Source organism: Diospyros lotus, unplaced genomic scaffold (genome assembly GCF_014633365.1).
Source record: "Diospyros lotus cultivar Yz01 unplaced genomic scaffold, ASM1463336v1 superscaf2, whole genome shotgun sequence".
In the NCBI taxonomy this organism is placed as follows: Eukaryota; Viridiplantae; Streptophyta; class Magnoliopsida; order Ericales; family Ebenaceae; genus Diospyros; species Diospyros lotus.
The window spans coordinates 349810-367717 of NW_026267105.1; the positions used below are offsets into that span (position 1 = coordinate 349810).

Below are 17908 nucleotides of genomic sequence, written 5' to 3' on the forward strand. Positions count from 1 at the left end.
TATTTTAGTCACTACTAAAAAAAACATAAATTTGAGTAAAAGGGCCTCTAGTACAGAAGTTTTTTTTTATCGACACTAGGGTTTTCCTTTCTGTTTCAGTCTATGCTATATACTTGCATCATTATTATTAAATGGTTAGTCACCAGTCCATCTTGAAGTTCAAGCTATTAGAGAAGAGTAACTTTATATTTTATATAATATTTAACATCATGCCAAAACACCTCATGTATAGGCAGACTTGACTGCATAACTGGAATATGAATACAACATCTATGCCTGCTCTAGGTGTCTGGTATCATTCTGAATTGTTGATTGCCAACCATCTAAAAGCATAAGTTATTAGAGAGTGGAGCATCTTTAGCTTTTATATTGTTAGTTTCTTACTCTTAATAGTTATTATTTATTGAAGAGGCATGCAATTGGTTTCTATTTTAGGAGTTTGTAGAATTCTGGAGATGATTCTACAATATGGTTATTGTCATGACTCACGAAAATTTAAAAAAAAAAAATGAAAGAGAAGAAAGGGCCAATTAAGCTAAGAATAAAAATTTATTAAAGTTCCAAACATTATTTTGGTGGATTAGGAATGGAGTGAATTCCTAGCATTATTTATCATCAAAACCCAACCATTTGTTTTTTACTCACCATATGGTGCAAATCTGAAGTTCAGTAGAGTGCACCTGCGAATTATGTATGAAATGTGTGAATCGGGAGCATTGGAATTTCTCAATCTTGCCAATTTACGAATACAAACACACACTGATTCAACCCAGAAACAGAAAATATAACAGGAACAAAATTAAAATAGGGAAAGAAACATGCAAACCACACAAGAACACCAAGATGTATCCTAGTTCAGATCATCAACCGATGATCCTATGTCCAGCCTCTTGTCCCGAGAGCAAAATCCACTAGAATCTTTGAAAACCAGAACAAGAATCCCTCACCATGAGTGCATCAATCGCAAGATTACAAAGCACTATCTTTTCTAGACTTTTCTCGCACTTGCACAGCACTTGCACAACTGAATGAATGATGCCCCAAGCGACTGCCCTATGCCTCTTATTTATAGACATTTTTGGGCGGACATTACAAGGATTATAAAAAGACTACACAATGTCTAATAAGCCCCTCATAGATATACAACCTTTAGACACTATCTAACTTAAGTTATTTCTGCCGCTTGGTTATACTTGGATTCTCCTGATTTCTTCTAGTTCTTCTAGGCTATACTCAATGCAAAACCATAACAAAATGTTTTTATGAAACTTTGCAATTGAAGTTATTGGTTCTTTTCATGATTTTGCTGTATTGTGGAATACTATTACTCGAGCTATTAGCTCTCATTCCATTTCCTTCTTTGACAATTTGTACGGGTAATGAATCTAGAGTCCATGTAGGGGAGCCCACTTGGTGGGATTAAGTCTTGGTGGTGATGTTGCTTAGGGTTGGCAATTCATGGGCTTGAATGGAAAGGAATGGGCAAAAAGCATGGTCACACTTATTGATCAATGTATATGCGTATATAAACATATATAAGTATGTGTATATATTCTCCCTCTGTGGATGCTGTTTGACTACATATCTTTTCAATATGAATGTAAGAGATCTTGGGTTATCCACGCTGCTGGTGAAGTCACCAATGCACTCACTATTCACCAAATATATGTGTGTATATATATATTTTCTGGAAGTTATGGTTTGATAGGTATGTTTACCATTAATTATTTCAAGATTTGCACTCAGTAAAGGGGCTGCAGCCATTGCAGTAGACATTGAAGAATCTGCACATGATGCTGGAGAATTTAGAAGCCCTGCCTCTTCAATCAGGGTAATACAGCACCCTATACAAAGGAGAAATGTACCTAGATCCCTAGAGGAAGAAACTACAGGTGACTATTAGGTTAGAGCTAATAAAGAACGTCATCCTTGCAAAAGACGATAAATTCCGGTTCTTACACGTTGACTTATTTTTTCTGTTATTTTTTCAAATTTCTGTTGGAGTGTTGCATCATTTTTGAGTAGCAGAAAGCCATGGTAAGAAAATATGGTGACCTTTTCTTTTATGGCATTGACCATAAGTAAGTATGGCCTGAAAGTATGTGGCATTTTCAATCTGGACGGTAGATAGCTCTTCTAGGTTCCCTAATTATAAGTTCAATTTCTTGGAACCTTGTGATTCAAACATCTATCATTTTCCTACATCTGATTTTCTTTTCTCAATTCTTGTACATTTCATGCTTGGCCTCATGGTTGATATATAAGTTAATTCATTTGAGGGAAAAAACTATATAATTCATATTGTGAATTGATAATAATATTTATTTGACATTTGGAAATATTTTTGGCAGTTTCCTTCTTCAATGTATAGTTTGTCTTATTGCAGGTAGTGGATACAACTTTTTCTTATTGCATGGACTTTTCTTCTTGCAGGTAGTGGATACAACTTTTTCTTATTGCATGGACTTTTCTTCTTGCAGGTAGTGGATACAACTTATTTGCTTTCCCCTCAGAGTGCAACTTCTCAGGTTCAAGATTTAGCCTCAACTTGGTGAATATGATCAAGGATAATACTGAAAGACTTCTGGACGGTTCTCCATATTGCAAGTATTAAAGTCACTTGTGTATTTAATGATAGATTTTTTCTTTTTTTGGTGATACTGATGTTAATATTCATGTTAGACCCTATACAATTCGTGCTTTTTCTTTCCATGGGTAACTTATATGGGACTGAATTTAGCCTCCTTATCTGGAGGAGTGACCTAGCCACTGATGCATCCCTGAAGGAAAGGCCCAATAAATTTTATTGGAATTTCATGCATTATGGAACCTTCTTCACTGGCATCATCTAGAATTTTTTCATGGCAATTGTTGCAACTTTGGATACCATAATACCCTGTATACTCGATGTCAGAAGTTTTGTGCAGCTGGGCCAGTTATAAGGCATTAATGTTGATACTAGCTACAACACTGCCAACCATGGATAGAAACTTTGGGCTCTGAATAACCAATTTCACCTGCTAATGGCAATGTTGTGTGGATGATAATCCTAAATGTTTTAAAGCTGTTGTACTATAATATGCACAAAGGAGAGTATGATGCACAATTATTTCAAAAGGGGTGTTATTCAAGAAGCTTGTAAAGGGGGAGTGGGTGGATAGAGTTATTTGACTTGCATAGGGAAAGTAAACATTCTATGCATGCCTCGCCTAAATATTTAACAGGTGTCATTCTGGAAATAGGATTGTCTAGTCTCTTTTCTCTTGACCAACAGTTGCTTCTCCACCATCCTTTGTCCTTAGGTCTCTGACATTCCTTTTCTTTCTTACTGACAGATTTTCTTGAACATAAAATGTGTGCAGCCAATCAGAGTTTCTGATCTCATGTGCTTTCTTATTTCTCAAACACATTAGAAGCATCATATATGCAGAAAACTTTATATGAAATTGCACCTGCTAAACTTGAAGAGTTATCTGGGATGATTCATTGCTAACTTACTTGAAGCAGTTGGAGAAGTGATGAGAATAAACTTAGTTCTAAGTTATGTTTGAATTGATCTATACCTTCTAATTCTGTGTTGCTTTTGAAAATTACAATATTTGCTCGAGATGCCATCTTTATTATGTTGTCATGCTATTTTTTATCATCACATTTTCGTCATGTAGATGATGACTATTAATTTCTGCTAAGCTTATGTTTAAACTATTGTTTAAACACAGGGGTTGCTGGATGGTCTTGATTGATGCTGCCAAAGGATGTGCAACAGAACCACCAGATTTATCAAAATATCAAGCAGATTTTGTTATTATTTCGTTTTATAAGGTAGCTGTCTAAAGTTCTTTAGTGATCCATGATGGATTGAATAGACAATATATGAAAGTTTTGGTTTCTAATTATGCATTGCTATCATGCAGTTATTTGGCTATCCAAGTGGCCTTGGAGCTCTCATTGTTCGAACAGGTAAGCAGTTGATTTGAAACCTTATGACTAATGTTTAAGAAATGTTTATAGTTTTGTATGTGCAATGAAGGATTGATTGATACAAGTTAGTTTCGTAGTCCAGTCTTTCTCTTATAGGTCCAGATATAGTATCTAGGTTTCTTAAAAATTTTGGACTCTTGCTTGATGTCCTTTTTCCTTTTCTATTGATTTATTTTTCCTTCTTTAATTTGATAAAATAAGTTTAACAAATGTGTGGCCTTGTAAGGAGTTGCTAAATTAGAGATGTAAAATGGGGTTGGCTTGCATGTGCTAGCTTGAGCTAGACTTGGGGAGTCCAATCCCACGTGGCCCCTAGGCATGACCCCTATGGGCCAAGTTCACATGAACTACTTTTTAAAAAAAAATAAAAATAAAAATATATATGATTTTACATAATGCACTAATATTATGTATCACTAATGAAAATCGTAAAAACAAATATTTCAGCAACAATATTTTAGGCGTAAAAATAGAAATTAATATTTTCTTATTAGTTTATTTATTTTTAATTTGTTTCCTTACTCTCTTTTGATTTTTTTTATTTCCTAAAATCCTAATTTGATTGGGATTATCTTTATAATCGTAATTAGATTGGGTTAAAGAATCCTAGTTAGAGTAGATTTTTATCTATTAGTTGTCTATTGTAGAAAATTGTGTACGAGAAATAGAGATAGTTTAGTACTTAGGAAAACTATAGGGACAATTTTTCATTCATTGTACAGTTATTTATTTTCTAAGTGGCAGTTTTTTTTGCTTGTAATTGCCACCATAGGAGCAGTTACCATTTGTGTATAAATTTGTCCAATCTGAATAATAAAGAGAGAAGTTTTTCCATCCAAAATCAACATGGTATTAGAGCTTTTCTGATTAGAAAATTCCTCTTATCGTCCCAATGGCGTCCTTCACCATAGCAGCCTCTTCTTATTCCTCTCAAGTGCCTGTTGTTCCTAGTTCTAATGGACATTCGGTTATGATGTTCATAAACAGTAGAGGAAAAGATGATTATCTTAATGGTGATATAATGACCCGAGTTTTCAGGGCAAAGAGCAAGTGGCTTCGTATTGTTCTCACAATAGTTATCTTCTGGAAGAGATAGAAGAACTAAGTGTGGTTTGAAGGAACATCAAAGGGAGAGGCTAACTCCGAGAGGCTTGGAGATCAAAAGAGGTTTGGTTATGTGCTTGGTTAGGATGTATTTGGACATGTTAGGGTATATTGGGATGGAACAAGTTATATATTCGGATGTGTGGAAAAGATGGAGGGTGGGATATTCGAATATGGGGAAGCCTTATTTGGATATGTTAAGCCCTATTCGGATATGTGGAAGTCCCATTCGGATAGCATGAAGCCTTATTCGTATATGTGGAGCTATGTATTCGGATATAGGAAGCTTATTCGGATATGTGAGAAGGAAAAAGGAAGGCTTATTCAAATAGTAAGGGGGGCATTCGAATATGTGGATGTGTATTCGGATGTGCTAAAGAAAAGAAGAGGTCATGTATTCGGATGGTGTGAGGGGTATTCGAATATGAGGGGGGCTTATTCGGATATGTTGGGATTCATTCAGATATGTTCAAGGGAAAGAAGTGGGTGTATTCGAATAGGTTTGGGTGTATTCGGATATGCCAAAAGCAAGAGGTGTGCAAGCATTCGGATGTGGGAAGGCCCATTCGGATATGCATCTAGATATGTCAAGGGGTATTCAGATATGATGTAAAGGAGAAGAAAAGTGCATGTATTCGGATAGCATGAAGCCTATTCGGATATGTGAAGAAATGAGAGAAGAACCATATCCGGATATGAGGGCGTGTATTCGGATATATGAGACAAAGTAGGAGGAGCCATATTCGGATATGCCAAGGCGTGTTCGGATGTGTGAGAGAAAGTAAGGGAATTAAATCCAGATGTGGGAAGTTATATTCGGATATCACTCTCACAAGAAGAAAAATAGCATCCGGATAGCAGCCACACATCTCGTCTTTACGCTTACTTTGTGGCCAAGCAAGGCATTAATCAAGAGCAGGGCATGGGAAAATTAGAGAAAGCATGGCTGGGAGAGGGTTAGTATACCTAATGTCTACATAAATTAATTAGAGGGATGGTGTGATGGTGAGGATGCAGTCGTAGGAGGTTGGGTAGCTATAAATAAGAGAAGAGGGTTCAGAAGAAGAAGTTTCGGCAGTGGCTTGAAGATAGAGGGCAAACCAATGGAGATTCAAGAAAGGAGAAGACGCCGTTAGTAGCGGAGGATAGAAAGCAAGGTGGGAAGGAAAGTCGAAGAAGATCGTCGCAAGAGAAGTTTTAAGGCAAGCTCCCTCCCCTCTCCTTTATGTAAGATCCATCAGTTTATCTTCTGTCTTTCTTGACTTTGTTGTAACCTCCATCTTGAGCATGAAATAGGGTTTGTTTCACTCTATTACTCCTTGGGAATGATGTTTCTTGGCTAGGTTTAGGCGTACGCAAGATATTGGGTCATCTTGTAAGAATATGGTATATGGGTTCGGTCTTGTGTTCTGAGTTCATTGAGTTTAATGTGAACATGTTAACGTATTAAGGGTTTAAGTGAAGAGGGAGTTTAATAAGTGCATGGGATGGATTTTATGGGGTTATGTTAAAGGTTTAATGGAAAAGATTGCAGGAAGAGTCATGAAAAGCTTATATATATGATTATTAGGCGAGGTTTATGATAGGTATTTGTCCCCTCGGCCTCTGAGCGAGGGCATTGCTACTGCTGTGCCGGTGACGTCTGGACAGGTTAGGCGTGTGCTGCCATGCCAAAGAGGGTGACGTATGGTGATGAGTATTATGGGTTTTGATATTGCGTGTAGTGTTGATGAGCATATTAACAGGTGTGAGCCTAAGGGTTATTTGTATTTTATTAAGCATGTGCATGCGTTGCATTATGATATGCAACCTCTCATGGGGGTACATGACGTAAAAAGCAATGCAAACATGAACGTGTATAGCGATGCACGACATCCAATATGAATTGGGCCCCGAATGGCCATTTGCACAATTATGAATACGTGCCATACAAACCTGAAACATGACAAGGGCACTAATTTATAGCGTAGTGAATATGTACTGTAATGTATAGCATGACGTAGGAATGTATATGGGGAGCCTTGTTGTGGCTAGTCATGGTGATTCCTTCATGATAAAATTTCCTATGATGCCCCTTTACTTCAAATATGCTTGCCGAACCTTGTGGCTCACCTTGCTTCTAACATCATTTCAGGTATTTGTGTGGCGGAAGCCGAAGGCTTAAGGGAATCGATGAATAGGTGCTTGCATATAGGGTTGTCTCAACCTTAAAGATGCTGGGGTTGTGCTGAGGTGTGGGATTTAGTGTTCTATTTCTTTTGATTGAGATTTTGTATGAGAGAGGTCATGTTGTAATCGCTACATTGTTATGTGAAAGAATGTATGGGGAAATGATCGGTATTTTTATTTAAATTTTTAGTCGCGACCTCCTGAATTTGGGGTCGTGACAAGTGAAGCCCCTAAGCCGAATTTAACAGATTCGAAGTACAAGACATGGTAGTCAAAAAACAATATGGTAATGAGGCTTGTCAATTCCATGACTAATGAAGTCGGAGTGAATTTCATCCTCCACAAGATGGCACAGGAGAATGCCACAGAGGAGAAGTATTCTGACCCTGAAGAGGATTTAAGTTGCTATTCCGGGTTGTATTTCGATTTTTCAGTGATTTAGTTCGTGGTTTCCTTCATCTTCCGGTGGAGCCATCTAAATCCATCAAAGGCAAGTTCTCTTCCTCTTCTCCATTTTTAAATGCAAGTTCCTATCTCCTTTTCTCCATTTGGCAAGTTCTAACTCCTCTCTTAGTTCTAAAACCTTGAGTCATGAGATCTTGGTGATTTATTCATGAAAAAACTCCCTATTTTGGAAAAGAGTTCTTGAAAGATGTCTATGTAGAAAGCAATGTAATTTTTCCTTGATTCTTGGTTATCTTGTTAAGACCTTTTGGAACTTCAAATAGGGTTTGTACCATCCTATATTTTTCAAAGGAATGACGTTTTATTGATTAGGATCAATAACAACGCAAGATTTGTTGATCTTGTGTGTATTTGTTTCGGTTTCATCTTCGTTCCTCTCGTTTCTGCCTTCTAAAAGTCGACTTTCCTCATTAGGAGTCGACTTTAGTATGTTGGCAGTCGACTTTTGAGGCCAAGAGTCTACTTCTCCAAGCAGAAGTCAACTATCTAGAAATCGACTCTTGGCTGTGAAGAAGTCGACTTTCCATAGCCAGAAGTCGACTTTCCATTGTCAAGAGTCGACTTTCTGATCCAGATGTCTGAAAATTATTGCCATCCAATTATTCTTACTTGAGAAATGGTTTGAGTGAAAAATATTCTTTTTGTTAATCATCATAACCCAATTAAAGGTTAAATGGTGCAAGTTGGCTCACATGATATGTAAACATGTGCAATTTACACATGATGTGGTGGATGATATTTATATGTAAAAATTAGCGCACCTATTATTTTGCGCTAAGACTATGCCGTGTGGGGAAAAGAATATCCAAAACAAGCTCGATGAGCACTTGTTTGATTGTGGGAGCTTCAACTCATAATGCTCGCTTGGTATAAAACCAGAGCGTGGGTGGACAATGGTCCACAAAGTGATGATTTGATATGGATTCACATTTGTGTGTAGTATATACATATATTGTGGTAGGGCATGGTATATGTTATGTAATTGTGGGAAAGGGAAAAGATCTAATTTATTTTGTTGCTTATCGTTCATACCTTTATGCATAATGCTTCATACTTGCTTTATATATTACTTGCTGAGCCTTCTGGCTCACTTTACTTCCTTTGCATCATTCCAGATAAAGGTAAGGCCAAGGAAGGGGTCGGGTCGAGCGGAGCTTGAGTATCTTGGGGTTTAGGCATCTGTACAGGGCTCTCCCAACCAAAATGTCCTTGGGGGTTCATTTTGGGGGCATGAAGAAAAAGAGTCTTATTTTGGGTCTATAGTTCCATTGCTCCTTTTTATTTTGGAAAATGTACGAGCGGTTAAGCCCGAGCGCATATTATATAGATGATGATGTAAATGTTTATTTTGGCTCCTGTTGTTATCTGAGTAAGTTTGGGAATGTTTATTTGTTTGGGTTTGTATCTATATCTATTTTGTGGGGATTTCCGGGAGTGGGCCCTCACACTGGAAGCTTCATGGCAAGCCAGCTAAAGGAGGACAATCAAAAGGTCAAGCCTCTGTAGCCAACAGTCAGCAGAGTGCAGAGGGTTAGGCTCTAGATCAGACTGATTCAATGGAGTTAAACCGAGAGGAAATAGAGAAATTGAGGAGTTTGCTGGGAACTCTTGAAAAGTTGCTAGGGGCAGGTACTTATAACCTAGCCTTCGCAGGTATTACTTCTACTTCATTTAACTTAAGTACTTCAAACTTAGCCCTAAGGAATACTTGGATCTTTCACTCTGGGGCTACAGACCATATAACCCCTTCTCCTACCAATTTTTTGTCCGACAAACCCTATCCTAATACAAGAAAAATATTGCTAGCCGATGGATCCTTAACAACTATGGCTGAACAAGGGGATACATTCATTAACAACCATCTAACCTTAAGAGATATCCTACATGTTCTTAAGCTTTTCACTAATTTTGTTTCCATACAAACATTAACCCACAATGCTAATTGTCGTGTCATATTCTATCATTCCTTTTGTGAATTTTAGGAAAAGGACTCGAGGAAGATGATTGGGCGTGCTGGGGTAAAGGATGGTCTCTATTATCTTGAAGATCTTAGTGGGCAGATTGAGAAAGGGCAATTTTTCCTTGTATCACTTTTAGTTAAACCTAATAAAGATTTACTTTGGCTTCATCATTTTCGTCTAGAACACCCATCTTTTACAGTTCTCCAGTTTATGTTTCCCTCTTTGTTCAAGGGATTAGATGCTAGAGATTTCCAATGTGATGTATGTGAGTTTGCTAAACATAGAAGAGCTTCATTCCCTCTCAATAATAATAGTTCACTTCCTTTTGATCTAGTTCATAGTGACATATGGGGTCCATCTTCGGTTCCTAATCTATCAGGGGCTCGGTGGTTTGTGCTCTTTGTTGATGATTGCACACATGTGGTTTGGCATTATCTTTTAAAGGCTAAAACTAAAGTGTGCACCATCTTTCCCAATTTTTGCAACATCATTAAAACTCAATTTGGGGCTGAAATTAAAAGGGTTAGGATAGATAATGCTATCGTGAATCACGACCATAAATCAAGGAAAGTATCTTTGCCATAAATCAAGGAAAGAAGATTTGCCGTAAATAAAGGAAAGAAGATTTGTCAATTAGCATGTGATTAGATGTAATTAGCTATTATTTAGGCCTTAATTGTAGCCTTAATTATTGTATAGCTTACTATAAATTTCAATAGAATGATGCTAGACAGAGTTATACTCCTAAAAAGGGTTTTCTCTCTTTTCTATTATTGTTCAACATTGTTTTTCTCTCTTTTCTACATGGTATCAGAACCTAAGAAACCCTAGGACTCTTCTTTCTGAGCTTTCATCGCCAACTACTCTTCTACTGCTACTGATAGCCATCACAAGCAGCCTTCATTGTTGCAATGGTACGTTATTTCCCATTCTTCAGGCCTTTTCCATTAACTAGAGATGCCAACCACCACTGATGAAGCTAGTTCCCACCATATAAGGGAAACACCGGCACCCACGATGCTTCAGCCATCGGGAGAATTACAACCAATCAATGTTGCTTATCGGTTGGATGGAAGGAATTATCTTAAATGATCCTAGTTGATTCGAACCATTTTGAAAGGAAAAGGGAAGATTAACCATATTATAGGAATTAGACCAAAGAAAAGAGATCTAGCCTATGCAGCATGGGATGAAGAAGATTCGATGATCATTATATGGTTGTGGAGTTCCATAGCTCTTGAAATCAGTGATACCTGCATGTTTTTGTCAACAACAAAGGAAGTTTGGGAGTCTATCCAACAAACCTACTCGAAGGTGAAAGATGCAGCCCAGATCTATGAGTTAAAGACCAAAATAGCTATAGCAAAGCAAGATAATAGAACTGTCACTGAGTATGCCAATTTCCTAAAGGGACTATGGCAAGAAATGTATCACTACAGGGTAATTGAGATGAAGAATAGTGATGGTGCAGCCACCATGAAAGCTTTTATAGACAAAGATCGCACCAATGATTTTCTTACAGGCCTAAATGTGGAGTATGATCAGGTGAGTTCAAATCCTAGGCAAGGATGACTTACCTTCACTTAATGAAGTGATTTCAATTATTATAGTGGAGGAAAGTAGGAGAGGTGTCATGTTGGACCCCAAACCAATTGAGGCCTCAACAATGGTGGCAAAAGGAGGAGGAAATTGCGGGTTTAAGAAGGACCAACTACTGGGGGAAAATGGAAAAATAGGTCTCAAATCCATGGGCGATGACAACCGTGAGAATATGTGGTGTACTTTTTGCAAGAAACCATGGCATACTAGGGAGATGTGCTGGAAGCTACATGGAAAGCCACTAAGCAAGGAATGGGGAAATAGAGGTGGACAACATCAACATAGGAGTCAGGGGCAAGTTAATATGGCAACTCCACAGGAGGAAAACAGTCTCATGAACCAAAAGAATTCAACAAGGAGGAGATTGAAAGGCTGCGGTACTTTTTAAGTACCCTTGAGACACCATCTAGCAATCAAAAAATTGCTACAGCTGATGGTTCTTTGATCACAGTAGCTGGAATAGGAGAGCTCAAAATTAGCCATTTCTTGACCCTAAAAAATGTCCTTCATGTGCCTAAACTGCCCACCAACCTAATCTCCATATCCAAGCTATCTTATGACACTAATTGCAAAGTTTTTTCTTCCGTCTTGCTATTTGTTTCAGGACAAGGACTCGCGACTAATGATTGGACATGCTAAGGAACGGGATGGCTTATACTATATTGAGAAATCTGAGAAATTACCTATTGGTAGGTGGAAGCAACCCTTAACATGTCTTTCAGAACCACATATACCCCACAAGGATACTATTTGGCTGCATCATTACAGGCTAGGACATCCTGCTTTTTCTACTCTTAAAATCATGTTCCCTTTGTTGTTTCAAAACCTTGATATTAGAGAGTTTCATTGTGATGTCTGTGAGTTTGCTAAACATAGACGTGCTGTTTTTCCAGCTAATAATAACAGATGTTTTACTCCTTTTGAATTGATTCATAGTGATATTTGGGGTTCATCAACCATTTCAAATGTTCCCGGGGTATGCTAGTTTATTTTGTTCATTAATGATTGCACAGGGGTTACATGGGTCTTTCTTTTTAAATCTAAATGTGATGTGAGTGATATTCTTCCTAATTTCTTTTCTATGATCCATAATCAATTTGGGGCACAAATCAAACTGTTTCGGTTAGACAATGCAAGGGATTATTTCAACCAAACCCTTTCCCACTATTTCCTTTAACGGAAAGTTATTCATGAATCCTCATGTGTTTCTACCCCTCAACAGAATGAGATTGCAAAATGAAAGAACAACCATCTCCTAGATACTACTAGGGCATTGTTGCTTGACAAAAATGTGCCTAAACAATTTTGGGGAGAAATTGTCCTCACAACCACTCATGTTATCAACCGATTACCCTCTTGAGTGTTACATTTTCAAACTCCAATGGCAGTCTTATCCTGCTTCTATCCTGCTCTTCCTACCACAAATCAATTTAGTCCTAAGGTATTCTGGTGTGTTTCATTTGTTCATGTTTATAGCCCTTAGGGGAAGTTGGATCCTAGAGCTCTTAAGTGTGTCTTTGTGGGCTATTCTTTTACACAAAAAGGGTACAAATGTGTAGAAATAGAAGTATTTTTGAATATAGAATATTCTTTGTATATCTTAGAAGCTATGTATATTCTGTGTATATTCTTCTTTCCTTTTTTGTTATTTTCCTTTTGTAACATTCTCTTCCTCTATAAAGAGAGAAGGGGAATTAACGTGTAATCTTATGAAATAGAGAAATATATTTTCTCAACTTTGTTTAGATGGTATTAGAGCAGGAATTAGGGATTAAATCACAGCCATTCACTGTGAAACTCTAATTTCTTCTATCCCTCTACTATACCCAAGATTTGCCGCCTCCATTTCATCGGCTGCTTGTCATTGCTGCTTCCTCATGCTGTCGCCGCCCTTACATCGGCCGCCACCCCTAAGATTCGGCCATCCCAATCGCTGTTGCCTCTACAGTCGTCGTCGTTCTCCAATGGATTCCCACCTCTGGAACAACCGTGACGTTCTAGCCTCTCGCAAAGGTCGGTCTTCTAGCCTCTCTGTTGTTCGTGCCGCTACATCAGTCATCCCTATCCGTTGTCGCGAAGCTCGCCCCTATTCGCGATCACGAAGCTCAGCTTTGCATTGCACACCAGAGCCGCTCCTATTCGCTATCCTTGGTCGCGTTCGTGCTGCCCCAGTTCGCGCATCAGATCCGCGCGTCAGAGCCGCCCCTTGGTCATTGTTCTTCGTTGCTTCTGTCACCCAAATTTGATCTGGTTTCTATTGTTGAGATTAGGGACCTGGGTACCCAGATCCAAGCGCCCAAATCCGTGGGTTCCTACTAGCGGGTCCAGATTCGGTCACTATGTGCAGATCCGGCTACTACTTTGCCTTGTTTCTGTTGCCCTGATCCTTTTTTTCAGCCACCATGACGGAATCTGCATCTTCAGTCACTTCGACCCAGCGATCCCAGCCTTCTCAAGATCAGTTTTGAGTTCCCCGAAACTCCCATGAAGCTGATGCCCATGAAGCTGATGTAGGACCATTTAACAAAGAGCAACTTGATCAACTTCTGCAACTGCTAACGCCTAATTTGTCCCCTAGTACACCTGATTGTTCATTGGCCTATTCAGGTAGAAATTCTTTTGCCCTCTCTAGCTCTTTTCAATCTGTTCCATGGATCATTGATTCAGGAGCATCTGATCATATGACTGGTTCATCGCATCTATTCAACTCGTATATTCCTTGTTCTGGTAGTAAAAAAATAAGAATAGCCGATGGTAGTCTTTCACCTATTGCAGGTAAAGGTCTCACTAAACTCTTTGACAATATTAATCTTCAATCAGTTCTCCATGTTCCTAAACTTGCCTGCAATCTTCTATCTGTTAGTAAACTCTCCAAACACTATAGTTGTCATATTACCTTTTTTGATTCCTATTGCATTTTTCAGGCCTAGAACTCGAGGAAGACGATTGGCAGTGCTAGAGAAATAAACGGGCTCTACTATTTGGATGGGGATGTCTTGCGTAATAAAAAAGCTCACGGGTTGAGTGGTATTAGTTCTATTTCTATTTCTAATCAAATAATGCAATGGCATCTTAGGCTAGGCCATCCTAGTTTTCCTTACTTGAAACATTTATTTCCTACGTTGTTTAAAGGAGTGGATCCTTCTATGTTTCAATGCTAGAGTTGTCATTTATCCAAAGATCATCGTGTTAAATTTCTTCCAAAATCCTATTGTCCTTCAAAACTATTCTATTTGATACATAGTGATGTTTGGGGCCCTTCTAAGGTCTTCACTTTGTCTGGCAAAAAGTGGTATGTTACTTTTATTGATGATTATACTCAAGTTTGTTGGGTTTACTTACTTACAAAGAAATCAGATTTGTCTAGAACTTTCAAGGATTTTTTTCATCTGATTGAAGCTCAATTTCACACAAAAATCTGTATTCTTCGATCTAATAATGGCATTGAATATTTTAATGAATCTTTGGGGGATTTTTAAAGGAAAAAAGAATTTTACATCAATCCACTTGTCGCGAAACTCCCCAACAAAATGGTATTGCTGAACGGAAAAATCAACACCTACTAGAGGTTGCTTGGGCCATCATGTTTTCTATGAATATCCCTAAATACCTCTGGGGTGGTGCAATTTTAACCGCTTCCTATCTCATCAATCGTATGCCCACTCGTGTTCTACAGTTTCAAACTCCCTTACACTCTTTAAAACAACTCTTCCCTCTATGCCGTATCTATTCTAAGTTACCCTTAAAAGTGTTTGGATGCACTTACTTTGTTTATGTTCCTCACATATTTCGTTCCAAATTGGATCTCACAGCTGAAAAATGTGTCTTTCTGGGTTAAGCACCAAATAAAAAAGGGTACAAATGCTTTAATCCTGTCACCAAAAAAATTTGTATTAGTATGGATGTGTCTTTCCTTGAAACTCAACCCTAGGAAACTCAACCCTACTTTCTCAAAAATCATCTTCAGGGGGAGCATATTGAGAAAGAAGATAATTTTTTGCATTTTAGTGTTGAGGAGGATAATTTCTTAAAACTCTACGATCCTTGTCCTACCATGATTGGTGCTCCTCTCCACTCTGATAAACAACTCAAGGCTATAAATGTCCCAAACATTGTGGAACAGGGTGTGTCTAGTTCACAAGTGCCTAGCGTGATAGGATTGGAACCAGGGGGAGAATTACCACAAACGGATAAAAATATTCTAAAACCGGAGCTTCAGTTTTATACGAGAAGGCAAATCCTGAAGAATACTATCAATCCGAATATTCCTCTAACTATTGAACAATCGACGTCTTTGAATGATGGGCCTTCCGATAGTACTTCTTCTTCTCATGGTAATTCTAAACTCACTCCTTCAGATTATTCTTCATTTAACTTGTCTGATCTTGATGTTCCTATTGCTACTAGGAAATGAGTGAGATCTTGTACCAAACACCCGATTGCTAAGAACCTGTCATATCAAAAATTGTCTAATTATCATAAGGCCTTTCTTTCAAATATTTCTAATCTGCATGTCCCAAGAACAATTCAGGATGCCCTTGGTGACCCAAATTGGAATTTAGCAGTTCAGGAGGAAATGAGTGCTCTTAGAAAGAATGGAACTTGGGAGATTGTGAACAAACCAGAAGGCAAAACAACGGTAGGTTGTAAGTGGGTATTTACTATAAAATGTAAGGTAGATGGGAGTATAGAAAGATACAAAACAAGATTGATTACTAAGGGATTCACCCAAACATACGGCATCGACTATCAAGAAACATTTGCTCCAGTAGCTAAAATAAACTCCATTCGAGTTCTTCTCTCCCTTGCAGTGAATTTTGATTGGCCACTCCACCAATTTGATGTAAAGAATGCCTTCCTAAATGGTGATTTAGAAGAAGTGTTTATTTATCTTCCACCAGGATTTGAGAAGAGCCTCGGTACAAACAAGGTATGTCATTTAAAAAAATCCTTGTATGGTCTAAAACAGTTTCCGAGAGCATGGTTTGAAAGATTTGGAAAGGCGGTGAAAAGCTATGGTTACATTCAGAGCCAAGCAAATCACACTCTGTTCTTCAAGCATGCTAGTGACGGTAAGAAAGCAATCTTAATTGTCTATATGGATGATATAATAATGACTGGTGATGACAAGGGAGAGATTGAAGAGCTTAAGAGGAGATTAGCTCATGAGTTCGAAATCAAGGACTTAGGTCCCCTAAAGTACTTTCTTGGGATGGAATTTGCAAGATCTAAAGAAGGGATCTTTGTCAACCAACGTAATTATATTCTAGATTTACTCAATGAAATAGGAATGCTTGGGTGTAAGGTTGCTGAAACTCCCATTGAACCCAACTTAAAACTTCAATTTGCCGAGGCCAAAGACGTGGTAGAAAGGGAGAAATATCAATGGCTTGTGGGTAGACTTATCTATTTATCCCATACTCGACCTGACATAGCCTTTGCTGTAAGTGTTGTAAGTCAATTTATGGACTCACCTGGTTCACAACATTTTGAAACTACTTACAGAATTCTGCGGTACCTAAAGAGAACCCCTAGGAAAGGTTTAATTTTTAGAAAACATGGACATCTTCATATAGAGGTTTATATAGATGTAGACTGGACAGGCAGTATAACTGACAGAAGATCTACATCAGGGTACTGCACCTTTGTGGGAGGTAATCTTGTTACTTGGAGAAATAAGAAACAAAATGTGGTGGCCAAAAGCAGTGCTGAAGCCGAATTTCATGATGTTGCCCATGGCATTTGTGAGGTCATGGATAAAGAGGCTTCTATCAGACTTGAGGGTCTCCACCTCCCTACCAGCTAAAGTTTATTGTGATAATAAAGTTGCAATTTTTATTGCTCATAATCCAGTTCTTCATGACAGGACAAAGCATGTAGAGGTGGATAAACACTTTATTAAAGAAAAATTTGATAATGGAGTAATTTGTATACCCTACATTTCAACAGTTAACCAAGTGGCTGATATTCTTACAAAAGGATTACACAAAAGGATTACAAAAGGATTACCATGGAAGATATCTTCAAGCCAGCTTGAGGGGGAGTGTAGAAATAAAAGTATTTTTGAATATAGAATATTCTTTGTATATCTTAAAAGCTATGTATATTCTGTGTATATTCTTCTTTCCTTTTTTGTTATTTTCCTTTTGTATCATTCTCTTCCTCTATAAAGAGAAAAGGGGAATTAATGTATAATCTTATGAAATAGAGAAATATATTTTCTCAGCTTTGTTTAGAGCTATCATTCTCTGACTAAAAATTTTTTTGTTTCTGCGTATGTTACCTTTGTTGAAATTGAACCCTATTTTACTCACCCTTCTCTTTAGAAGGAGATCTCAAGTATGGAAAATAAGGATGAGCTGCTCCTTCCTAACTTTTTGCAGCCAACTCCAGCTCCTAAACCTCTACTTGAACAACCTGCATTTGAATCTTCCCTTGACCTACTGCCTAAACCTGGATTTGACTCTACCTCACAAGCTTATGAACCTAAATCTTCCTTCCAACCTGTTCTCCAAACTGCCGGGGAGGAGACCACCACTGACAAACGGTTTCTCCATATTTACTCAAGAAGAAATAATCCAGAACCTGAACCAAGGCTGTACCTATCATTAGTTCTAATGTCTGGAAAT

At 38.0% G+C, this 17908-nt stretch overlaps 1 protein-coding gene across 1 annotated transcript in view; it reads left to right on the forward strand.

Annotated features, from left to right (window-relative positions):
- LOC127793305 (molybdenum cofactor sulfurase) overlaps nt 1–17908 on the forward strand; it is a 103041-nt gene that overhangs the window by 619 nt on the left and 84514 nt on the right. Inside the window, exons 2-5 of the mRNA XM_052324152.1 lie at nt 1709–1892; nt 2481–2607; nt 3720–3822; nt 3915–3960. Of these exons, the coding sequence (XP_052180112.1) occupies nt 1709–1892; nt 2481–2607; nt 3720–3822; nt 3915–3960 (460 nt within the window). The remainder of the gene's footprint in view (nt 1–1708; nt 1893–2480; nt 2608–3719; nt 3823–3914; nt 3961–17908) is intronic.